This window comes from Heptranchias perlo, chromosome 1 (assembly GCF_035084215.1).
Source record: "Heptranchias perlo isolate sHepPer1 chromosome 1, sHepPer1.hap1, whole genome shotgun sequence".
Classification (NCBI taxonomy): Eukaryota; Metazoa; Chordata; class Chondrichthyes; order Hexanchiformes; family Hexanchidae; genus Heptranchias; species Heptranchias perlo.
In genome coordinates, this window is record NC_090325.1 from 51,237,199 (window position 1) to 51,263,891 (window position 26,693).

Consider the following 26,693-nt stretch of genomic DNA (forward strand, 5'->3'; position numbering starts at 1 on the left):
GAAAAGGTTGAGGTGATATGGTTGCTGTGTTTAGGATCCTAAAGGGACTAGATAATGTAACAAGTTGCTTTACCTTGTCCAGAATAGTAGAACCAGTGGACATGGCCTGCACTTGAAGGGAGCTAAATTTAAAAACTAACCTGAACAAACATTATTTCAGCGAGCGATATAAGTGCTCAAAATTATGAAAGGATGGGACAGCAAACCTACATTTATTTTAACCTGCATCTTGCCATATTTAAGGTAATAGATAAATATCTGCTACTGCTTCACCAAATTACCTGACCTATATTTAGATACACCAGTTCCTCCATTACCAACACAATTTCTCCCACTTCTCTATCATGTGTTCTGCTGTTGGCATCCATACCCTACACATACAGTGGCTATCTCAAAGATGTACATGGTCAATAAGCTACCAAATAAACTTTGTTTTTGGTATAATTCGCCAGAGTTTTGTTCAGTGCTGTACAAGAACTTGATTTTTTTCTATGTATTTTTAATTTTGGTCTGATCAAGTTTGAGGAATAATCATACATTTTCCAATTACAACACCATGCTCTCATGCACTTTCTAGGATCAATACAACATGGGTTGAATACATTGCAGAGTTTCTTCTATATCGCAGTGATAATATCTGTTGGGCTAAATGCAGTAATGGCATTAAAAATATGACAACAACAAAGCTCACAAATAGGAAAAAAATGGATAACTCTCATTTGTTTAACTGGGAATGTATTACATTTTCTAGCAGTTAATTTTGAAGCAATGTTAATGGAGACCAGGAGAACTTTGCCTGCAATCCTCTTAATGGATAGTGTGTAGTGTGGGGAAATCCAATTTAGTGAAAGGGAAGAGGGATAAAATAGTTTAATAAATGATTGTTATCCTTTTTTATAAACACTCCTGTGGACATCTTCCCTTATTTCCAGATGATGTATGTGAAAATCTTTACTTGTTCAATCTGGACAGTACATCGTGAATCATGTTTGCAGATTTCCAACATGCTGCATTGATAGTGGTAACTATACCTGGATGTCTCAGCAAGATCAATGCGTAGGGACAGTGCCTCTATCTAGTAATCAAACTGCATTGTACAGTAGGAAGAAGAAGAATAATTCTCAAATTTTGTCTGAAGTGTGTACTTTAACGTGCTCTTTCTGTTTGGCCTAATTCATTATTTTAAATTACCTCACATTCTGTTAAGGTTTTTCTTTCACTCTGAAATATGCTTGTGGACTATTGACATTCAGATGATATTGAATGCCTTAGAAAATTCTAAATTTGGGCAGTTAGACTTCCTCATTCTTCAAAAATATGCAGGTATATATAATAGAAATGCTGCCTTAAAGAAAGTGATGGCCTCTAAGAATGCGGGCATGGAATTCTTCCTTTGTAGCAAGAAAATTCATGCAGAGTGGTGCTAGCTGATAAGGTTCTGTTGTGTAGCAGCCAATCTTGATGCCTCTCGTGGGCTTAAATAAAGTTGATGCTTCAGATCCTAATGTGGAAAGTGCTGTTGCAAAACAAAATTCACATAGAAATTTTATGTTTAACAATTTGGACAGCATAAAATATACCAGCAGCTTACCCAAGAGGAACATAAATGTTTTCCTCTGCCATAATCTATTCACTACCAACCTACATCATCTATGCCAGAATTCACACAAAATTAAACAATGCTGTGAAATTTTACTAATATCTCTTAAAATATATATTTTAATAAAAATGTGAGATTGTGTGCTTAAACTACTTTTAAAACATTTAAGACCTGAGAAATAGTTATTTGGAGTTTTTATTTCAAAGTCCTACTCACTACTTATGTTCCTTCTTCATTTGTTACTTATTTTGTCTGAGCTACTATCTTACAAACTGCCTTCAATTTATCAATGGTTGGTTGAGGATATGGTGTTGAATTAGGAATAAAACATTGTTCAGACTTGATGGGAGCTCTAAGTGTAAATAGTATTCAAATTGCTGGCAGATTAAACAATACCTTACCTAAGAAAGGATATACTTGCCATAGAGGGAGTGCAACGAAGGTTCACCAGACTGATTCCTGGGATGGTGGGATTGTCGTATGAGGAAAGATTGAGTAGACTAGGCCTGTATTCTCTAGCGTTTAGAAGAATGAGAGGTGATCTCATTGCAACATACAACATTCTTACAGGGCTCGACAGGGTAGATGCAGGGAGGATGTTTCCCCTGGCTGGGGAATCTAGAACCAGGGGTCACAGTCTCAGAATAAGGGGTAGGCCATTTAGGACTGAGATGAAGAGAAATTTCTTCACTGAGGGTGGTGAATCTTTGGAATTCGCTAACCCAGAGGGCTGTGGAGGCTCAGTCATTGAGTACATTCAAAACTGGGATCGATAGATTTCTAGATATTAAAGGCATCAAGGGAAATGGCGTTGAGGTAGAAGATCAACCATGATCTTGTTGAATGATGGAACAGGCTCGAGGTGCCAGATGGCTTACTCCTGCTCCTATTTCTTATGTTCTTATAACATGAGCAAATGTTTATAGAATTGTCAATATTATCCGTGCACCTAACCAGGAGGAATTTTGCATCCTTCCCTCTCCCATGATATAAATCAACAAATTGAATGCTCTAATTTGGTGTCAGCATTTGCTCAATGGTAATACTCTTTGAGTCAGAGTTGAAAGGTCATGTCTCACTCCAGAGACTTGGGTCATAATCCAGGCTGACACTTTAGTGCAGTGCTGAGGGAGAACTGCTTTGTCAGAGGTGCCGTCTTTTAGCTGAGACATTAAACTGAGGCTCTATCTACCTCTCAGGTGAACTCTTCCCCCTCTTTCTCATCTACATGCTGCACCCTACAACATCGTCCAAAGACTGGGATCAAGTTCCACATGTACACTGACGACACCAAGCTATACCTCTCCACCACTTCTTTTGACCCCTCCACACCTCTATTTGTCTCTAGTCTTGGATGAACCACAATTTCCACCTGTTAACAATTAGGAAGACTGAAGCCATTGTCATTGGCCACTGCCGCAAACTCCATACTCTTGTCACCGATTACATTCCCCTTCCCAGCCACTGTCTCAGGCTGAACCAGACTGTTTGCAACCTCGGCGTCTTATTTGACCCCAACCTGAGCATCCAAACCCATATCCTCTCCATCACCAAGACCACCTCCTTCCACCTCCATATTATTGCCTGCCTTCACCCCTCCCTCAGCCCATCTGCTGCTGAAACCCTCATCCATGCCGTTGTCACTTCCAGACTCGACTATTCTAATGTTCTCCTGGGCGTCCTCCCATCTTCCATAAACATGAGCTCATCCAAATCTCAGCTGCCCATATCCTATCCTGCTCACCCATCACCCCTGTGTTTGCTGACCTACATTTGCTCCTTGTTTCCCAATTTCTCAAATTTAACATTCTCATTGTGTTTAAATGTCTTCATCGCCTCATCCCTCCCTATCTTTGTAATCTCCTCCAGCTATACAACCCACCCAAAAAACACTGCATTCCTCCAACTCTGGCCTCTTATGCATACCTCACTTCCCCCACTTCCTTCAACCCACCATTGGCATCTGTGCCTCAGCTGTTTAGGCCCCATGCTTTGAAATTGCCTCCCCCCTAAACTTCTCCACAGTCCCTTCCTTTTAGACCCACCTTAAAACCCACCTCTTTGATCTTTTAGTTATCCCCGCCTAAAATCTCCTCCTTTGGTTGTGTCCATTTTTGTCTGATTACCCTTCTTTGAAACACCTTGGGAGGTTTTTCTATGTTAAAGGTGCTATATAAATGCAAGTTTGAAGAAGAGCAGAGGACATCTCCTAGTCAACCTTTATCCCTCAACCAACATCACTAACACAGATAAAATCTGGCCAATTACCTCATTGCTATGTGTGGGACTTTGCTGTGTGCAAATTGGCAAGTGCATTTGCCTGCATAACAGTGACTACCAGTCAAAAGTACTTCATTGGCTGTGAAGCGCTTTGGGACATCCTGAGGATGTGAAGGCGCTACATTAATGCAAGTTCTGATTCTTTCGTTCATAGGCAATTTGGAGAAGCCACAAAAGAAAGTAACCTGAAACTTTACCCACTTGTCTAATTTGAAAAATGACAGGTACCTGGCAACTTCAGATCCACTCTTTGAGGAGTAGTTTCCTTATAAGTTTTTCTCAATACAATCTTTACAAAGCTTATTTTTGTTTTTCCGTGAAGCTGAAAGGTACTACTGACCTCTCCTGAATTAACATTTGCAGTATTTGTTGTAACTTGCAGGTTGCACTTTCATAATCTCTCTGTCTTTTATTCTAGCATGTAATTTGGTGGAGATAGTTGAAGTTAAATTGCACTTTAAATACAGCTTCTATCTTATAGAGCCATAGAGGCCAGAAAGATTTGAACCTGGTCTGTGCTAAATTACTTGACCTCGCCTAAGGCAGCAGTCGGAATGCCACAATTGGATGTAGCAGCCCTGTGTTAAAGAGGGGGAAAGTCCTGGATTCCCATTCCTGATCACTGACCAATAACCACAACTGGAAAGTGCACACATGGAAACAGGATTGAGCTTGGCTATGATGTCCCTCCTGGTAGACTAGCCTGTTGACAATTTTTTTGAACAGCAATTTTCTCTCATCCCCTTGTTTCCTGAAACCATTGACTCCTTGCTGGGGTAATGATCCACAGGTAAGTGGCACCTTCTGTAACCCCACCCAAATGGCCATTATTCATGTCTGAGCCTTGACAGTGACTGACAGTAGGATATTCAATTGTGGGAGTAACACAGCCAAGCCCGATCTTGTCCTTGTCTGATGTCCTTGAAAGTGCACTTTCTGCCGGTGTCACTGAATAGCGATTTGAGAGTGAAACATGGCTAATTGTCCCCTCTCAATTGTAATACCCCAACTGAACCCCTGTTGAGATCAGCTACTTCAGCATCGACTAGGCATCAAAGCTGTGAACTTTCTTCACAATATGACTGAATTACTCACAGAATCATCGGGTCTACTGATACTCTCTAGGAGGGCTCAGACACGAAGAATGGCCTCTTGAATGACTAAAAGTAGCGACACATAAGGCCATAAAAAAGGCAAATCAAGCACTAGAGGAATAGAATTGAAAAGCAAAGAAGTTATGTTAAACTTGTATAGAACCTTAGTTAGACCACACTTGGAGTATGGTGCACAGTTTTGGTCTCCATATTATAGAAAGGATGTAAAGGCATTGGAAAGGGTGCAAAAAAGATTTACAAGGATGATACCACAACTGAGAGGATAGCCTTATCAGGAAAGGCTGAACAGGCTGGGGCTCTTTTCTCTAGAAAAGAGAAGGCTGAGGGGTGACCTGATAGAGGTCTTTAAGATAATTATAGGGTTTGATAGGGTAGATGTACAGATGTTTCCACTTGTGGGGGAGTCCAAAACTAGAGGCCATAAATATAAAATAGATGCCAATAAATCCAATAGGGAATTCAGGAGAAACTTCTTTATCCAAAGAGTGGTAAGAATGTGGAACATGCTACCACAAGGAGTGGTTGAGGTGACCAGCATAGATGCATTTAAGGGGAAGCTGGATAAACACATGATGGAGAAAGGAATAGAAGGGTATCCTGATAAGTTTAGATGAAGTAGGGAGGGAGGAGGTTCGTGAGGAGCATAAACATTGGCATAGACCAGTTGGGCCGAATGGCCTGTTTCTGTGCTGTAGTTTCGATGTAACTCAATGTAAGATGGCCACTAGCACCGCAAGCTATGGAACTACATTCTGCGTGATTCAGTATCTTTACGAGAAGAGGGGAGAATAATGGGTGTAATTGAAAAGAAAATATAACAGAAAAGAGAGCTGTTATATGCTGCCTTGAAATTACCTGATGAAATCTGGGGCACGGGTGATCATGTACTCAAAGTCAGCTAAAGAGAGCTTCCCATCACCATCCAAGTCTCCTTCCTCCATGATTTTGTTGCACACAAGTTGAAGTTCTTCATCTGACAGCTCCTCACCTGTAAGCTTACCGAGCATCACCTCCAGGTCTGATTGGCAAATGAAGTTATCATTGTTGAAGTCTATGTAAAATAAGACACAGATACAGTGGTAATGTGTATTCATTTTAACATGGAATTCTGCAGTAAGACAATAACTTGTTCTTTGTATTTTTTTTATAATTTGAAAGTGAACTGCATTTTGATGTTTTCTTTTTTATTGAGAAACCAAGGTCCAGCACTAAGGCTCATACAGCAGAACACCACCAAGGTTGAAATAATTTTACAACACCAAGTTATAGTCCAACAATTTTATTTGAAATTCACAAGCTTTCGGAGGCTTCCTCCTTCCTCAGGTGAATGTTGTGACATTCACCTGAGGAAGGAGGAAGCCTCCGAAAGCTTGTGAATTTCAAATAAAATTGTTGGACTATAACTTGGTGTTGTAAAATTGTTTACAATTGTCAACCCCAGTCCATCACCGGCATCTCCACATCAAGGTTGAAATAAGCAGGAGAGAAGATGAGGTGAATTAAGGAATTAGGAGGAACAAAAGCAAACCCCCCTGAGGAGCACTAGTCATGGTAGTAATGATGAAATAAAGAAGAATAAGAATGGCTGGGGCAGAATGAAAAATTGGAGGTCAAAGGGAACAAAAAATGTTGTTTAAAAGCTTTCTGATCTGCTTCTGTAGTCTTTTGATTTTGAATCACAGTTGATTGTTACTGATTTAGCAAGTAATGCAGGGGCTGAAGGTACTGTTCTGTATACAATGATTTTAACCTTAGCAAAAGTTAAACAGTGATGGCCTAGAAGTGACTGTTGGTGGTATTAGCAAATGAACACTTAACACATTCATACTGCAATCCTCTATTTTAAATCAGTTAATCCCTCCACTAAAATAATCCCAGCAGCACAAAAGATGTTCTTGTGTATTCGCCATCATAATCAGCTAGGAGGGGGTTTGGTGGGGGGGGGGGGGGGGGAGTGGATGGTAGTGAAAAGGGATGAGGGGATGGATGGTAATGAAGGGGAGAGGGATGAGGGCAGAAGCAATGAGCAGTGCTTTGGGACAGAAGAGAGGAGAAGCTGGGAGTCGTGCTTCAAAGTGGGAGAGGAAGGAAAATGTCAGCACTAACTGAGAAGGAGTTTGGAGGATAAAGTGCCCACGTGAAGTGGAGGGAACAAAGATGCCAGCATGAACTTTTGGTAGGGGGTTCGTGGAGGGGGGGTAGAGAAAGAGTGCCAGCCTGAACTGGGGGAGAGTGGAAGAAAAGTAACTGGTTTAGAGGGGAAAAGTGTGAATTGATAAGGGAGAGAAAAAAAGAGTTCCTGAATGGACTGTGGGAGTAGGAGGAGAAGAGTGTCTCTCTGGGAAAGGGTGGGGTATAGCGTCTCTGTAAACTGGGTCAGAAGGGGGTTGAGTGCCTTTTTAAACTGGTGCAGTGGGGTTGGGTGTGGGAGTGTGACTATTGACACAACTTTTGGAGAAGTATTGGTCAGGTTGGTCTGTTAAAAATACAAATTTTGTTTTGTTTTTATTTTTGGTTTTAGTTTAAGAATGTATTCATATAAAATATAAAAGTACTTAAAAATGGAACAGAATGCATCATTTTAATGTAAAAATTTGAAAATTTTCCCACTGAGCATGTACCCGGATCCCCCAGAAATGCACCACAGATTTTGTGCCTTCAATGTTTTCATTCTCCTTCAGGCTTTCACATTTTTGTTTATCGTCTTTGGCCCCCAACAGAAATTCCATACCCTTCCCACCGATTGCAACCCCTCCCCAGCCACTGTCCCAGGTTGCACCAGATTGTTTGCAGTCTCGGCATTCTATTCAATCCGAAGCTGAGCTTCCAACTGCATATCCTCTCCATCACAAAGACTGCTTACTTCACCTCTGTAATATCACCTCCCCTCACCCCTGCCTGAGTCCATCTGCTGCTGAAATTCTCATCCATGCCTTTATCACCTCCAGACTCAACTATTCCAATGCTCTCCTGGCCAGCCTCATATCCTGCACACTCTGTAAACGTCTGCTCATTCAAAACTCTGCTGCCCATATCTAATCACGCATTGAGTCCCACTCACTCATCGCCCTTGACTATGCTGATCTACATTGGCTTCTGATCCACCAACACCTCCAATTAAAAAGTCTCATCCTTGTGTTTAAATACCTTTGTGGCCTGTCCCTCCCTATCTCTGTAACCTTCTCCAGCACTGCAAACCCCTTCCCGAGAACTCTCTCCTCTTCTGACTCTGGCTTTTTGTGCATTCCCCTCCCTTCACCCTACCATTGGCGGCCATGCCTTCAGCCTCCTAGGACCTTACACTCTGGAATTCCTTCCCTAAACCCTTCTGCCTCTCTTCCTTTAAGATCATTCTTATAACCTTCTCCTTTGCCCAAGCTTTTAGTCAATCCTCCTAATACCTCCTCCTTTGGCTCGGCATGCATTTCTTTGTCTGATCACATCTCTGAAGCACCTTGGGATGATTTTCTACATTAAAAGCAGTCTACAAATGCAAGTTGTTCTTTATTTGCCTCCAATAAAAGTGGAGGAATGTTCTGATATCTACCACTTAAGTTACAAAGCTTATGTAACTACTTGCCTGTTTTTTTGGGGCTGTGTCAGCTTTTTTGAAACTGTTGTTCAACTTTTGCTAGTTTTCTAGGTTGGTGTGTATGCTATGGGCTCTCAGTTGTGTTTGTAGCGGAAGGGAGTACAATGGCAAGATTGTGTGGCATCTTTTACCAGATCAGCAACTATCATTGATTAACATATCTGTACTACAAAGCTTCTGATGGTCATATATTTGCAAGACAGTAGAATATTATTAGGAATTTTGTGAGGCCTATAAGAACTGTACAATTTGCTTTAAATTCACCAATCTTGTGAAATCTGGCATCATCTATCCACTACTTCTCATCTTCTCTCCTCCTTTTTCAACTTTGCTGATGTCCCACACTATAGGCATTTGATCCTGCACCTAGGTTTCTCAAAAAAGTGAACACCAAAGTGTGGTATAATTTTGGATTGTGTAAAGGTGCAAGGAGCAAATGACTTAACAGAACTAGACTAGTGCAGATTACTTTGTAGAGGGTTCCTTTTAAACTTTGCCAAAATTTCAAATACTAAATCAAGAATCCTGAAGTCCAAAGTCCTGTTTGTTGCAAGCTCTTTACCAAGTTTATTTACTTAACCCAGCAGCAGGGCACTATTATAATACAACTTCCTGTTTATTGATCTGAATCCAATTGGAACTTGTTCTTACTGGATGACAATATCTAGCTTTACCTATTCAGCACCCTATTTACGATAGTTGGGGTGATTATGTTTTCCCTTTTGTGTTTTGATTTTTTATTGGTTCTCAAGAAAGTACATTCACATTTTAGGAAGCTACATATGCAATAATTGTTAATTATGTACCATACACCTATATGTGAACATAGTTTTGTCAAATTTAATCATATTTATTTCAGATTTTCATCAAGAATCATATTGGTTCTGAGAGTGTGTTCCTAGGAAGACATACTTTCAACAAACCTATGGAATAAATCTAAAGTCCAGGCCATCTGTGAAGTCCTGGGCATGAACAAATCTACATTTATAGAATTTAAAAACTTACTTCTTGTAAATGTGAGTATTGTATTGCTAAATTTAAAGATTACTTTTTAAATATTCTGTTAGAATGAATGCTCTTATGACACATTTGTTCCATATCAAGCTGCTAGATGAAATTACCCTGCCAGTTTTTTTTTAAATATCAACACTTTCCAGTACTTTCAGTAGAGTTAACTGGCTGCTTTTGGCATATTACTGGGTTGAAAAGGTTAATGAAACAATGAGCAGAGTTTCACTATGCTTGGTCTTTGCCAGGCTTGAAACTGTTGTTGTCAAATTGGCTTCCACACAGTAGTCAACTTTGGAAAGTACATCAAAGTGAATAAGTGGAGAAAGTGACAGGAAAAGTGAGTAAAGGTTTGGTTATTCTCAGCTAACTTCAACATTACGGGCCTGATATTAGGAGGGAGGCGGGTTGCCAGTGGGGGGTCGACTGGGCGCGTGGGTAACGTGCCCAGTGAAATCGGCGTGCTCCGCATGCGATCGCAGCCTAATTGAAGGTACTTACGTGTGTTTCCGGGTTTCCCGTTGCAGACCTGCGCAGCGGGCGCACTGCGCACCTGCATCACAGGCTGTCAGCAGGAGGAGCCCTATTTAAAGGGACAGTCCTCCAATGCTCCTCCTGTAGCAAAGAACCATAATGGCAGCATGGAGCAGGCCAGAGGCAAGGCTGCTCCAAGGTTCACTGACTCCTCACTCCAGGTGCTGCTCGATGGGGTCAGGAGGAGGAGGAGGGAAGTGTTTTTCCCATCAGACGGGAGGAAGTGTCCTGCCTCTGTCACCAAGAAGTTCTGGCTCGAGGTGGCTGAGGAGGTCAGCAGCAGCAGCAATGTCGCCCGAACCTGGGTCCAGTGCAGGAAGTGCATTAATGACCTAACCAGGTCAGCCAAAGTGAGTACACTTACGCATTCTCCCACACTCCGTCTTCCACATCACCTCCACCACCACACAACTCCTTCTGCAATGCCACCACAACATTCTTGCATCACTCCTCACATCCACTCAACCATCATCTACACCTTGCCTGCACTTATTCACTGCCCCAGTTCCCATTTGAACCCTACCACGCAACCCAATCCTCATACAATCTCATGGCTATGTCTCACACGCACCCTCCCATGCATCTCCCTCACGCTCACCCCCACCCACACCAATGCATGCAGCGGCTCACCATGCAACCATCACTCAATCACGCCTCTCTGTGTTTTGCCTTGATAGGAGAAGAGATGCCAGAATGCCCAGGAGAGGGCAAGGACCGGAGGGGGCCCGCGTCACCAGGTGGTCCTAACGGACGCAGAGCAGCAGGCACTAGAAATAAGCCACACGCTGGAGTGCCTGTCCATGGCGGACGCCGAGACTGGGAGCGCACAAGCGGCTGGTGACTGAAATCTAACACTCAGCACTCATGATAGCGAATGATCTTAACATCCCTTGGCATCTGCAGCACCTCAACATCTGTCTACATGCTTAATATTGATTTCTGTTCTCAACCGCCATGACTGCGGAGGGTGATTCCTCAGAGGACCTGCCGGCCTCTGAGGGGGCATCGTCACATCTGAGCCAGCCATCCACCAACGCAGACATACACACACCTCGGTGGGTCCCCGTCCTCACTTATTTGGGCTTGCACATGGTGAGTCACCACGCACATGTGAGCATGAGCAGACCTTGGTGGTGGGCAGCCATGGAGAGTCCGCGTCGGTGGGAGCACTCTTCTCCAGGCTGTGCTCAGCTGGACCCAGATGCTGAATCCTGGGGGCCAGCCGTGAAAAGGAGAGTCATCAAGGGGCAGCAGCACATTGCCAACATACTGGAACAGTTGCCACGCGCACTCTCCACAATCGCGCAGAGGATGGAGGAGTCCAATTCCTGCATGAGTGGAATGGTGGCACAGGTACAGGAGGGTATCTCCGAGATAGTGTCACAGGGACGTGAAGGTATCTCTGAGATAGTGTCGCAGGTAGGTGTGGGAACGTCTGCGATGGAGGGAAGGTTAGCCTCCATCGAGCTTCAAGCATGGCTCAACAATGAGTCCATTCAGGCCCTGACAACGGCCGTTCGGATTCAGGATGAGCAACATTCTGCCGCCTTAAACAAACTGACAGATATGTTACAACTGGCCTTCCAAGGCTTCACACAAGTCCTCCAAACTGTCGTCCAGCAGGGTGGAAGGAGTGATGTGGGCCTGGCCCAGGAGAGGGATGATGGCGAAAGGGGACATGGAAGTGGGGACGCCACTCAAAGCGCTCCCACGTCTCACCCGTTGCCTCCCTCTCAACCAGTACCCGCAATGCTGCCTCCTCTCCAGGTGGTCGAGTCTGCTCCTGCACAGGTGCAGGTGGAGCAGTCTTTGGAGGGGCCCTCACAAGCACCGAAACCCAGAGGGCGTCCACGCAAAGCATCTCATCGGTCAGGGTATGGACAAAAGCAACCTGCCACTACCTCTGTTGAAGCCACAGGGGTAGCACCACGTAGGGGTTCCCGTAAACATAAGGCGAAGGTTTTGTGAGCACAAAGGGGATGCACAAGGGTGTATGACGGAATGTCATGTTTTTCATTTAGATTTGTTTGTTTTGCAAACCACATTAAATGTTGTTCTCACCACTATTGCCACGTCTTTTCAAATCTTGTCTGGTTTGTGCAATAATTCCCTTTCCTGAGGATCACCCTGAAGACCCACACCTGATGCCACCCATTGTGTCACTGCAGAGTGGGTGTAGGTGTATTTGCAGGGCTCTTTTGCGCAAACGACAGAGAGACGCTGGCGATGTCCCCGGTGACACCCTGGAAGGATGCGGAGGAGAACTTGTTGAGGGCAGTGGTGACTTCGACAGCGACAGGTAAGAAGATGGTGCTCGGGCCAGCCGGGAGCAGCTCAGCATCAAGGAGGCTGCAGATGTCCACGACTACATGTTGAATGACTCTGAGCCTCTGTGTGCACTGCTCCTCAGAGAGGTCCAGGAAGCTGAGCCTCTGTCTGTAGACCCTGTGGCGAGGGTAGTGCCTTCTGCGACGCATCTCTCTCTGCGGTTGCCCTCCCTCCTGCTGTGCAGGTGGATGTGTCACAGCACTGTGTTGTGGAGCTCCACGTGTCAGAGGTGGACGGCGAGGGTGGTGATGCTGTTCGTCCTCCAATGAAGTCATGACTGCAGCTATGGCGGCCCCCATCTGCAAGATGTACATTTGAGGGGGTCTGCACACCGGGGTTGATGTTCCAAGTTGGTGAATTTTATTGTTAGGAGGAGGGTGGTGGAGGCCATACTTTGTCCAAAGTGACAGAGTGGCCTCCTGCAATGAGTGAGGGTCTTCTTCCACCTGTCAAATGGACCTTTGCAGCTCCCACAGGCTGGTGGCTGCAACACGTCTGTTTCAACTGGGAGTGTTTCCCCCAGTACGGGAAATACGCTCAGTTGAGATAAAAATCCCACCCCTCCTAAAATATCATGTCAATCAGGTCTCCAAAGGACCTGAACTATCTGATTCATTGATTTAAAGTCGGCAGGAGTCCCGCATGCAGGGGCTGCGCACGCATCTAAGCACGTCATTGGGCGGGCTCCGGACCCGCCCCAGGAATCCCCAATTTTAGGAGGCCCCCCCACCCAACACGAATGTACCCGCTCAGCCATCTGAAAATTGACGCCTACGTGTCACAATCAGTGGGATCGGGCTCCTACAAAGCCTATATCTGTTCATCGTGGAACATACTGCAGCTCTGTTTTGCAGCCTACAACCATCTGTTGTGTCTGAATTGAATTTAAAGCCATATATATGATAAATGAATTAAATGAGATGTCGGAAAATCCTCTGATTTTGTTGTTTAGTAGATAATGAATAGAGCAGCACCACAAGAATGATTAGGACTTAGGACAGACATCTATAGGAATCCTCATCACTGAGAGTTTATATAAGGAGTAACTGAGCTATACAGAGCAGGAAGGTCGCAGGCTCGATCTGTGCTGAGTTAACTAACCTCAATTGGGACAGCATTAGAGCTACTACAGTTGGCCTCGTGCCCTTGAGTTAGTTTTGGGACACCCAGTCAGGGTTCCCACTCCTGATTATTATCCAGTGCTCCTCCTGGATACTGAATGGGAGCAGAATTGAGCTTAGCCATGGTGCTCGTCACTACAATTGGGTGAGGTGCCTGAGCAAGGAGCTGATGCCTTCAAGAAGGGAATGATAAAAATTGGTGACAGAAAAGAACCGTTACTGTCTGATGTATTTGAAACATTTTAAATTAATAAGAAAAAGGACAGATTTTTATGTTTATAGAAAGAATTGGAGCTGCTTCTTGTTTTGTACAAATCAATAAAGTTAATACAAAATACCAACAGTAAACAAAGCATTACATATTTCTGGCTCCAAACCTTTCTCCTAAACACTGTCCTCACCTGGAACTCTATCCGTCATACCAATAAGTTCAGTCACACAATTAACTACAAACTACTGAACCAGAGTTTTTGGAACATGTTTTAGGTCGTGGAATGTCAAATGTTGCAACCCAGCACAAATCCCCACATTATTGTGTGTTTCAACAACACCAGGATCAATTTTAAGGCACCCTGTCCTATTTACATTTGCAACTAAATGCTCTCTATTATTATGATATCGAATATATGAAAAGTGTATAAAAAGGGGGTAAGGACCAGTCATTTTTGAAACACTGCACATCAATTTGTTCTCCCTAATGTATGAATTACAAGGCTGGTGGACCATTAATTTTCAATGGAACTTGTTACTCAAAAGGTCTGACACAAAGGAGCCTCTAACAGTCCAAACCTTTTTTTTGATTATATGTAGGTTTGCTTCCATTCCTCATGCAACCCCCTAATTTGATTTTGATACCAGATAGCCGACAATAGACTGATCAATGAACATAGCTTTCAATTAATAGCAAAGATCAATACTTCATTTCATTTGCAAAAGATTTATTCCTTCTGTTGCCATACTGCACTCACCATTTGAACACTCACCATAAATTTTAAATGCATAATATGCCTTTAAATGGTTTGGTGCCAGATCACTTAAGACAGAGAACATATTTAGAAAGTCATTAAATGTCATGTTCCCCTGCTTATCCTCAGAAAATACTTGAAGGATCTTTTGATGAAAGGGATTTTCCTGGAAAAAGAAAGAAGTTAACATCCCATATGTTCAAACACAAGCTTAAATATAACACAGAAAAATGAATGTGTAATGCTGAATTTTTTGTTGTGATGTGGAGATGCCGGTGATGGACTGGGGTTGACAATTGTAAACAATTTTACAACACCAAGTTATAGTCCAACAATTTTATTTTTAATCCCACAAGCTTTCGGAATTTTTTGTTGTCCACTGAAAATGGCCTGTGGATGTCAGACAAGGGCAGGATCAGCCTTGGCTATGATCACCCGGTCCTTCCCTCTGGTCAAATAGCCCGGTGACACTCATTGTCTAGTCTCACACATAAAAATAGCCACTTGAACAAGCCAGCAAGTCAGCCAGCCAGGAAGACAGCCAGTTCCCAGGGACCACAGTCCAGTAGTAGTTGTTACCTCCAGAAGAAAATAAACCATCTCCTTAAAAAATGTACAGCAATGATCCTCCTGGGCCACAAGGATCCTTAAGAAAATATGTATACAAAATGCATCTGATTTCCGCCAGCATTTGCTGGCGGGTTCGGCGCTATGGGGGCTTTAGTTAAAATCATGATGCGGCCACTGATGACGTCAGCAGACCGCAAAGCTGCCTGGAGCGGGTGGCCTCCACCCTGCCGGAATCCCAGCAGTGGATATGGTGTAGGGTGGGAACGCGTTGGTAACGCAGCGCAAACCCATGCACGACTGCCCCGTTCGGGCTGAGTGGGATGGGTTAAAATCCGGGCTAATATTATTACTGTGTGCCAATTTCAAAAAGTGCCAGGACTAGGTGTCAAATGTCTCAACCAGGAGAAGTGAAAACCTGTGTCATTTGTACCATTTAATCTCTCACTGGTACCTTTAGCTCCGGCATCTCACTGATGAGTTGCAGAGGTAGTTTGATATTTGCACTATCATTGAAGTGGCGTGTGACAATCTGTGGTGCCAACGCATGGTATCTGTGATACAACCTGAAAGAGAACAGAGGTACAGCAATTAATGGCAAAACTAAATGGATTAATTTTCCCCATGCTAATATGTCATAGGTAATGAGAAATGAAGAGGTTAGCATTGAAGTGTATCAATTTATTCTGCTGAATTGATCGGGGAAGATACACAAGTAGATCAATTTAAGGTCACTATCAAAATTTTACAAAAGAATTGTTTTAATAAAGAATTTAAATAATTGAGATGCGTTGGCATATTGTGCTGATGTAGGAATGAGCATCTAAGATTCATTGACCATAATATCATCAGCACTGAAATGTTCATTAAGATGTAGAAAAATTCAGTGACACAAAAATATTGGATTTAACACCGTAAGTCATGATTAGGTGATGCCAAGTTTGGGTTTAAAAGCCAGAAGATTATAGGAGAAAGGAAAGAATTAAGGAGGTAAAGAGTTCCACAGGTTTCAGATCTTGCAAAATAATATGGTCGTTTAGGAGACTATGCAATAAATTTTGATTTCAACACAATGGGAATGTAAGATGGAGGCAGAGCTTACAGAACAGTGTAAGCTGTTTAGAAATTATAGTAGAAAACTGAAATTGAGAATAAAGAAATAGCATTTCCTAAATCTTTACATCTGTCTTTAGCCAGGAAGAGGAGGAAAAGTGCTTAAGTCAGTAGGAACAACAAAGAAGGGGCTAGATAGTAGGCAAGTAACACAAGATAATGTAAAAAAGTTAGTTGCTCTTAAAATTAACAAAGTACCTCATCCAGATCATTTACAACCCACTGGTCTTAAAGGAGGTGAGGATTTAAATTAATGAAGTTTAATCGATGTTTTTGTAAATTTGCTAAATTAGAGAGAAATGTCTGAGGATTGAAAATTGGCTGATATAACACCTTACTTTAAAAAAGCGTTGAGATATGCTTGAAAACAATAGAGCAGTAAGTTCATGATCGTGTCTACTGCCAGCACTATGGTGGCAGTAATACATTCTGGTATTGCCACCGAAAGGATGTGGGAGGACAATACTCACCCAACCCTTTGTCTGGAATGTGTAATTTGATCCAGTCATTGTCAGGCAGGCTACAGAGTTCAGACAAGGCACAGCACTAACACTACCGAGTTCAGAGAGCAGACAGCGCTAACACAATGAGTTCAGAGAACGCACGGCGCTGACACCACCGAGTTCAGAGAACGCACGGCGCTGACACCACCGAGTTCAGAGAACACACAGCGCCGACACCAAGTTCAGAGAACGCACGGCGCCGACACCACCGAGTTCAGAGAACGCACGGCGCCGACACCGAGTTCAGAGAACACACAGCGCCGACACCACCGAGTTCAGAGAACGCACGGCGCCGACACCACCGAGTTCAGAGAACACATGGCGCCGACACAGAGTTCAGAGAACGCACGGTGCCGACACCGAGTTCAGAGAACACACAACGCCGACACCACCGAGTTCAGAGAACACACAGCGCCGACACCACCGAGTTCAGAGAACGCACGCCGCTGACACCACCGAGTTCAGAGAACACACAGCGCCGACACCACCGAGTTCAGAGAACGCACGGCGCTGACACCACCGAGTTCAGAGAACACACAGCGCCGACACCACCGAGTTCAGAGAACGCACGGCGCTGACACCACCGAGTTCAGAGAACGCACGGCGCTGACACCACCGAGTTCAGAGAACACACAGCGCCGACACCGAGTTCAGAGAACACACAGCGCCGACACCACCGAGTTCAGAGAACACACAGCGCCGACACCACCGAGTTCAGAGAACACACAGCGCCGACACCACCGAGTTCAGAGAACACACGGCGCCGACACAGAGTTCAGAGAACGCACGGTGCCGACACCGAGTTCAGAGAACACACAACGCCGACACCACCGAGTTCAGAGAACACACAGCGCCGACACCACCGAGTTCAGAGAACGCACGGCGCCGACACCACCGAGTTCAGAGAACACACAGCGCCGACACCACCGAGTTCAGAGAACACACAGCGCCGACACCACCGAGTTCAGAGAACGCACGGTGCCGACACCGAGTTCAGAGAACACACAACGCCGACACCACCGAGTTCAGAGAACACACGGCGCCGACACCACCGAGTTCAGAGAACACACGGCGCCGACACCACCGAGTTCAGAGAACACACGGCGCCGACACCACCGAGTTCAGAGAACACACGGCGCCGACACCACCGAGTTCAGAGAAAACACAGCGCCGACACCACCGAGTTCAGAGAACACACGGCGCCGACACCACCGAGTTCAGAGAACGCACGGCGCCGACACCGAGTTCAGAGAACGCACGGCGCCGACACCGAGTTCAGAGAACGCACGGCGCCGACACCGAGTTCAGAGAACGCACGGCGCCGACACCGAGTTCAGAGAACACACAGCGCCGACACCACCGAGTTCAGAGAACACACAGCGCCGACACCACCGAGTTCAGAGAACACACGGCGCCGACACCACCGAGTTCAGAGAACGCACGGCGCCGACACCGAGTTCAGAGAACGCACGGCGCCGACACCGAGTTCAGAGAACGCACAGCGCTGACACCACCGAGTTCAGAGAACGCACGGCGCTGACACCAAGTTCAGAGAACGCACGGCGCTGACACCAAGTTCAGAGAACGCACGGCGCTGACACCACCGAGTTCAGAGAACGCACAGCGCCGACACAGAGTTCAGAGAACGCACGGTGCCGACACCGAGTTCAGAGAACACACAACGCCGACACCACCGAGTTCAGAGAACGCACGGCACTGACACCACCGAGTTCAGAGAACACACGGCGCCGACACCACCGAGTTAAGAGAACGCACGGCGCTGACACCACCGAGTTCAGAGAACAAACAGCGCCGACACCACCGAGTTCAGAGAACACACAGCGCCGACACCACCGAGTTCAGAGAACACACGGCGCCGACACCACCGAGTTCAGAGAACACACGGCGCCGACACAGAGTTCAGAGAACGCACGGTGCCGACACTGAGTTCAGAGAACACAAAACGCCGACACCACCGAGTTCGGAGAACGCACAGCGCCGACACCACCGAGTTCGGAGAACACACAACGCCGACACCACCGAGTTCAGAGAACACACAGCGCCGACACCACCGAGTTCAGAGAACACACAGCGCCGACACCACCGAGTTCAGAGAACACACAGCGCCGACACCACCGAGTTCAGAGAACACACAGCGCCGACACCACCGAGTTCAGAGAACGCACGGCGCCGACACCGAGTTCAGAGAACGCACAGCGCTGACACCACCGAGTTCAGAGAACGCACGGCGCTGACACCAAGTTCAGAGAACGCACGGCGCTGACACCAAGTTCAGAGAACGCACGGCGCTGACACCACCGAGTTCAGAGAACGCACAGCGCCGACACCGAGTTCAGAGAACGCACAGCGCTGACACCACCGAGTTCAGAGAACGCACGGCGCTGACACCAAGTTCAGAGAACGCACGGCGCTGACACCAAGTTCAGAGAACGCACGGCGCTGACACCACCGAGTTCAGAGAACGCACAGCGCCGACACCGAGTTCAGAGAACGCACAGCGCTGACACCACCGAGTTCAGAGAACGCACGGCGCCGACACCACCGAGTTCAGAGAACACACGGCGCCGACACAGAGTTCAGAGAACGCACGGTGCCGACACCACCGAGTTCGGAGAACACACAACGCCGACACCACCGAGTTCAGAGAACACACAGCGCCGACACCACCGAGTTCAGAGAACACACAGCGCCGACACCACCGAGTTCAGAGAACACACAGCGCCGACACCACCGAGTTCAGAGAACGCACGGCGCCGACACCGAGTTCAGAGAACACACAGCGCTGACACCACCGAGTTCAGAGAACGCACGGCGCTGACACCAAGTTCAGAGAACGCACGGCGCTGACACCAAGTTCAGAGAACGCACGGCGCTGACACCAAGTTCAGAGAACGCACGGCGCTGACACCACCGAGTTCAGAGAACGCACAGCGCCGACACCGAGTTCAGAGAACGCACAGCGCTGACACCACCGAGTTCAGAGAACGCACGGCGCTGACACCAAGTTCAGAGAACGCACGGCGCTGACACCAAGTTCAGAGAACGCACGGCGCTGACACCACCGAGTTCAGAGAACACACGGCGCCGACACCGAGTTCAGAGAACACACGGCGCCGACACCACCGAGTTCGGAGAACGCACGGCGCCGACACCACCGAGTTCAGAGAACACACAGCGCCGACACCACCGAGTTCAGAGAACGCACGGCGATGACACCACCGAGTTCGGAGAACGCACAGCGCTGACACCACCGAGTTCAGAGAACACACAGCGCCGACACCACCGAGTTCGGAGAACGCACAGCGCTGACACCACCGAGTTCAGAGAACACACAGCGCCGACACCACCGAGTTCAGAGAACACACGGCGCCGACACCACCGAGTTCAGAGAACACACAGCGCCGACACCACCGAGTTCAGAGAACACACAGCGCCGACACCACCGAGTTCGGAGAACACACGGCGCCGACACCACCGAGTTCAGAGAACACACGGCGCCGACACCACCGAGTTCAGAGAACACACGGCGCCGACACCACTGAGTTCGGAGAACGCACGGCGCCGACACCACCGAGTTCGGAGAACGCACGGCGCCGACACCACCGAGTTCAGAGAACTCACAGCGCCGACACCACCGAGTTCAGAGAACGTACGGCGCCGACACCACCGAGTTCAGAGAACGCACGGCGCCGACACCGCCTCGGGTTCAGAGAACGCACGGCGCCGACACCGCCCCGAGTTCAGAGAACGCACGGCGCCGACACCGCCCCGAGTTCAGAGAACGCACGGCGCCGACACCGCCCCGAGTTCAGAGAACGCACGGCGCCGACACCGCCCCGAGTTCAGAGAACGCACGGCGCCGACACCGCCCCGAGTTCAGAGAACGCACGGCGCCGACACCGCCCCGAGTTCAGAGAACGCACGGCGCCGACACCGCCCCGAGTTCAGAGAACGCACGGCGCCGACACCGCCCCGAGTTCAGAGAACGCACGGCGCCGACACCGCCCCGAGTTCAGAGAACGCACGGCGCCGACACCGCCTCGAGTTCAGAGAACGCACGGCGATGACATCCCCCGAGTTCGGGGAACGTACGGTGCCGACACCACCTCGAGTTCAGAGAACGCACGGCGATGACAGCCCCCGAGTTCAGAGAACGCACGGCGCCGACACCGCCCCGAGTTCAGAGAACGCACGGCGCCGACACCGCCCCGAGTTCAGAGAACGCACGGCGCCGACACCGCCCCGAGTTCAGAGAACGCACGGCGCCGACACCGCCCCGAGTTCAGAGAACGCACGGCGCCGACACCGCCCCGAGTTCAGAGAACGCACGGCGCCGACACCGCCTCGAGTTCAGAGAACGCACGGCGATGACATCCCCCGAGTTCGGGGAACGTACGGTGCCGACACCACCTCGAGTTCAGAGAACGCACGGCGATGACAGCCCCCGAGTTCGGGGAACGTACGGTGCCGACACCACCCCGAGTTCAGAGAACGCACGGCGATGACAGCCCCCGAGTTCGGGGAACGTACGGTGCCGACAGTGGAGGGGTCGAGAGAGGTGGTGGTGAGGTAGAGCTGAGTGTCATCATTGTACATGTGGAACCTAATGTTGTGTTTTCGGATGATGTCGCCGAGGGGCAGCATGTAGATGAGAAATAGGAGGGGGCCACGGATAGATCTGTGAGGAACTCCAGAGTTAATGGTGCGGGAGTGGGAAGAGAAGCCATTGCAGGTGGTTCTCCGGCCACGACTGGATAGATAAGAATGGAACCAGGCGAGCGCAGTCCCATCCAGTTGGACGACAGAGGAGAAGCGTTGGAGGAGGATGGTGTGGTCAACTGTGTCAAAGGCTCATCCAGACAAGTGGTTAGAATTCCATCACACTCCTGACTTGAACCTTGTTGATGGTCGATAGTCTTGGAAGAGTCAGAAGATGAGCACTAATACCATAGTACTGAGCCTCTGCCATGCTCTTGTAGTCACATTGTTGATGTGGCTGGTCCAGTAAACCTTCTGGTCAACGTTGAGCCTCAAGATATTGATGGTGGGGTAATTGGAAATGGTGATACTACTGAAGGTCAGGGGAGAAGGTTGGTTTATTTCTTGATGGAGATAGTTATTGCCTCAGACTTAGGTGCAAAAGTTACCTGCCGCTGGTCAGTTGAAATTATGTGAATAATTTGATTCCTGTTGTCACAGACCAGCTGCATATTGATGGGCAGGTAGCCCTTTCTGTCCATGAATGGAGTAGCATTGGGGATAGGGCAGGTTGGCTACATGAATACAGACAATAATGTCCTGCACTCTGGGGTATCTTGCCTCATGGTAGAAGTGCAAAGCTCTTTCCTACTGCTGGCTGCTTTACAAAGAGAAACTGATGAATTAATTGGCTCTAGCAAACAATCTAATTGAAGTGTTTAAGATGATTAAAGGAGTTGATAGGGTAGATAGAAACTATTCCCTCTGGTGGGAGAGTCCAGAGCAAGAGGGCATAACCTTAAAATTAGAGCTAGTCCATTCAGGGGTGATGTCACTTCTTCATACAAAGGGTAGTGGAAATTTGGAACTCCCTCCAACAAAAAGCTGTTGAGGCTAGGTTAATTGAAAATTTCAAAACTGAGATTGATAGAGTTTTGTTAGGCAAGGGTATTAAGGGTTACCGAACCGAAGCGGGTAGATGGAGTTAAGATACAGATCAGCCATGATCTAATTGAATGGCGGATCAGGCTCGAGGGGCTGAATGGCCTACTCGTGTTCCTATGTTCCTAACGTGTTAGTGGCCTGCATGGTACGAGTGCACGCTGAAGGTTAACAGATGTGACAGAAATCTGGGTTTGCTCAGAATCAACCCTTTACATAAAAGTTCAATAGAACTGTAACCCTAACAACCACTGACAGAAGCATCCCTCTCCTACAAATGCTTCCCAAGGCTGGTTGTAGGGTTATGCATAGTTCAGTTATGGCCTTCTTCGAAAATCTTAGTCTCCCACAGCCAAGTAGCTTCAGACAGAGCCTGGTCAGGACACGAGACGCGACATAAGCTTTAGCTGGTTTAATTCCTTTCGGTGCTGAATCCTAATCTGCCCTCCCAAAAGCTGTATATTAACACTATATTTAACACTAATTGAGCTGAATATAACCCAATAGCAATATCTTAATATAAATTACCTAAAATGCCTCTTAAGTTAAATAATCAAAAATGCCAAAAGGTGACAGCCATAAAGAGGTTTTTTTTAACAAAATAAACCTTTCCTCATCTGCAACTCACAATACCTGCGATTTAGATGCTATTTCAAAATCCTTGCTGACAATGGGAATGACACAAATGGTGCACTCTATTTACCTCAATATGCATTTATTTAATGTGTGCAGGATATTTGATCATCATCAGTCCGCTGTGGAGAAAAGGTCATGATTTGTATCCATCCGGCTTAGTCTCGGGCAGCATCTAAAATATCAAACTCAGTCTTCTCATTATCACAATTCAGCACTGAGATTTATTTGCATTGGAGGGGTTTCACCCTCCCTTGGGGTTGCCTCCCATGAGAAGGTTGGTAAAGTGCAAAAGCATTTTCCGGTTCTGGCTTCCTTGTACTACACCCAACTCAGGAAGCTTTCAGATAAGAATAAATAGTTTTATTAGTAATTTGATCTAGTATGAATTTAATTCCAAGCATAATCCAATAGTAGAACCTTCCCTCCTCCCACGACTCTCCCTTCCATTTCCTAATGGCTTGTTAATTTTGAGTTGAACTAGATGCAGCTTGCTTTCTTGAGCCTGGAAATTACTGTTACCTATATTAGTACACAAGTACTTAATGTGTTGTTATGACATTCCTCTATCTGCTATTTTAATGCAGGCATTAAATGATTTACTTTAAATAGATTAGCGCGTCATAAAATAGTGGACAAAGGAATGTCATACAAATATATTAAGCATCTAATATTACCAATTAAAATGTCAGCTGTGGCTCAGTGGTAGCATTCTCGCCTCTGAGTCAGAAGGTTGTAGGTTCAAGTCCCACGCCACAAGGCATGAGCACAAAATCTAGGCTGACAGTCCAGTGCAGTACTGAGGAAGTGCTGCACTGTCGGAGGTGCTGTCCTTCAGATGAGATGTTAAACTGTGGCCCTCTCAAGTGGATGTAAAAGATCCAATGGCACTATTTCGAAGGAGAAATGGGGAGTTCTCCCTGGTGTCCTGGCCAATATTTTTATCCCTCAACCAACATTATTAAGCAGATTATCTGGTCATTATCATATTGTTGTTTTTGGGACCTGGCTGTGCGCAAATTGGCTGCCACATTTCCTACATTACAATAGTGGCTACATTGTTAAAGTACTGCACTGGCTGTAAAGCACACTGGGATGTCCTGAGGTCATGAAAGGCGCTATATAAATAGAATCATGGAATGGTCACAGCACAGAAGGAGGGCATTCGGCCCGTCGAGCTCGTGCCAGCTCTCCAAGAGCAGTCCAGCTAGTCCCACTCCCCTGCCCTTTCCCCGTAGTCATGGAAATTTTTTCCCCTCAAGTACTTATCCAATTCCTGTTTGAAAGCCATGATTGAATCTGTCTCCACCACCCTCTCAAACAGTGCATTTCAGATCCTAACCACTTGCTGTGTAAAAAAGTTTTTCCTCATGTTGCCTTTGGTTCTTTTGCCAATCATTTAAGTCTAAGTCCTCAGATTCTTGACCCTTCTGCCAATGGGAACAGTTTCACTCTATCTACTCTGTCTAGATCTTTTGTGATTTTGGATACCTCTATCAAATCTCCTCTCAACCTTCTCTACTCTAAGGAGATCAACCCCAGCTTCTCCAGTCTATCCATGTAACTGAAGTCCTTCATCCCTGGAACCATTCTAGTAACTCCCTCTAAGGCCTTCACATCCTTCTGAAAGTACAGTGCCCAGAATTGGTCACAATACTCCAGTTGTGGTTGAACCAGTGTTTTATAAAGGTGCATCATCACTTCCCTGCTTTTGTACTCTATGCCTCCATTTATAAAGCCCAGGATCCTGTATGCTTTTTTAACTGCTTTCTCAACCTGCCCTGCCACCTTCAAAGATTTGTGCACATATACTCCCCGGTCTCTCTGTTCCTGCACCACTTTTAGAATTGTACACTTTAGTTTATATTGCCCCTCCTCGTTCTTCCTATCAAAATGTATCACTTCACACTTTTCTGCATTAAATTTCATCTGCCACGTGTTCGCCCATTCCACCAGCCTGTCTATGTCATCTTGAAGTCTATCATTATCCTCCTCACTTACCCCATATTTCCATTTTCACTTCCCCTCTGAACTTTCCATATTCAGCCTGGTTCTTATTTGTGTTATCAATCTGAAATCTGTCATACGCCCCTTTTTTCTGCTTCATCTTACTCTATCTCTTTCATCATCTAGGGAGCTCTGGCTTTGGTTGCCCTACCTTTCCCCCTCGTGGGAATGTACCTTGACTGTGCCTGAACCATTACTTCTTTAAAGGCCGTCCATTGTTCAATTACAGTTTTGCCTGACAATCTTTGATTTGAATTTACCCAGGCCAGATCCGTTCTCAACACACTGAAATTGGTTCTCCTCCAATTGAGTATTTTTACTCTAGATTGTTCCTTGTCCTTTTCCATAGCTAATCTAAACCTTATGATACTATGATCGCTGTTCCTTAAATGTTCCCCCATTGACACTTGCTCCACTTGGCCCACTTCATTCCCCAGAACCAGATCCAGCAATACCTCCTTCCTCGTTGGGCCGGAAACATACTGGTCAAGAAAGATCTCCTGAACACACTTCAAAAATTCCTCCCCCTCTTTGCCCTTTACACTTTAACTATCCCAGTCTATATTAGGGTAGTTGAAGTTCCTCATTATCACTACTCTATGGCTCTTGCACCTCTCTGTAATTTCCCTGCAAATTTGCTCCTCTATATTCTTCCCACTAGTTGGTGGCCTATAGAATACCCCCAGTAGTGTAATGGCGCCTCTATTGTTTCTTAACTCTAACCAAATAGATTGTGTCCTTGACCCCTCCAGGACATCCTCTCTCTCCAGCACTGCAATATTCTCCTTAATCAATACTGCCATCCCCCCCGCCTTTCTTTCCTTCTCTATCTATCTTGATCACCTTGGGGGGAAAAATTAGATAAGGGTCCGTTCTGGGCGATGGTACCACCCCGTGCCCAACGGATCCCTATGCAAGCAGCATGTGAACTTCATGCTGCCTGATACTTACCATGAAATCTCCATGCAGCAAGCGCAGCCCTCTCTGCTGAGAGGCTGCACGGAGAATGAGGAAGTTGGAAATGGGGCGTGGACAGCGCATGTCATCAGCAGCCTGCATTACTTAAAGGTGCAGGGACATTTCGAATGGCAGATACACAGCCAAGTAGGAGAAGGGAAAATGGCATCACGAGTAGCTGCACCAGCAAGAGAGCGGGCACCAAGATTCTCGGACGATGCTCTGGAGGCCCTAGTGGAAGGTGTGGACCACCCGCATGGTGTCCGAGACCGTCCAGACTACAGCTGCGTAGGCATTGGCAGGCTGGCACAGGAGGTGAATGCCAGGAGCATTGCACCACGCACGTGGGTGCAGTGCCGCAAGAAATTTAATGATTTGACACGAGTGGTCAAGGTGAGTGAATGCAAGTGTCAAGTGGCACATCCTACCAACTGCAACAATACTCCATGCACGACACCTCCCGTCACCCACCCACCCACCAACAAACACTACCCATCCATACGCAATGCTGCATCTTACCCACACATTGCACACACTTGCAGGTCACACAACCACCACTCAAGTCACACAAACTGGGAACTATTTGACCATGACAGGCACATCACCCACACACCTTACAGGACACTCACTGACACAGTGTCCTCTGTTTTGCAGGAGAAGGTGGCGTATAACAACCGGCAGCAGGAGGGACCTGAGGCTGGACGGGCAT

The 26,693-nt window shown here is 46.6% G+C and overlaps 1 protein-coding gene across 1 annotated transcript; it reads right to left on the reverse strand.

Moving 5' to 3' along the window:
• Window positions 1-1,494: 1,494 nt before the first annotated feature.
• Window positions 1,495-26,693, reverse strand: LOC137325233 (calcium and integrin-binding family member 3-like). The gene is made up of 5 exons (XM_067990528.1): window positions 26,614-26,693; window positions 15,565-15,676; window positions 14,562-14,709; window positions 5,851-6,046; window positions 1,495-1,516 (listed from the first exon to the last, which is right to left on the reverse strand). The coding sequence occupies exons 1-5, from the start codon at window positions 26,691-26,693 to the stop codon at window positions 1,495-1,497; spliced, it is 558 nt and encodes a 185-aa protein (XP_067846629.1).

What these genes read in the sequence shown, in the direction of transcription:
- LOC137325233 (XM_067990528.1), bottom strand. Translation starts at nt 26,693, where the DNA reads ATGCCCGTCCAGCCTCAGGTCCCTCCTGCTGCCGGTTGTTATACGCCA. An exon ending in AAACAGAGGACACTGTGTCA is followed by an intron (nt 15,677 to 26,613) that starts GTGAGTGTCCTG and finishes GTTCTCTTTCAG; the next exon opens with GTTGTATCACAGATACCATG. An exon ending in GTGAGATGCCGGAGCTAAAG is followed by an intron (nt 14,710 to 15,564) that starts GTACCAGTGAGA and finishes TTCTTTTTCCAG; the next exon opens with GAAAATCCCTTTCATCAAAA.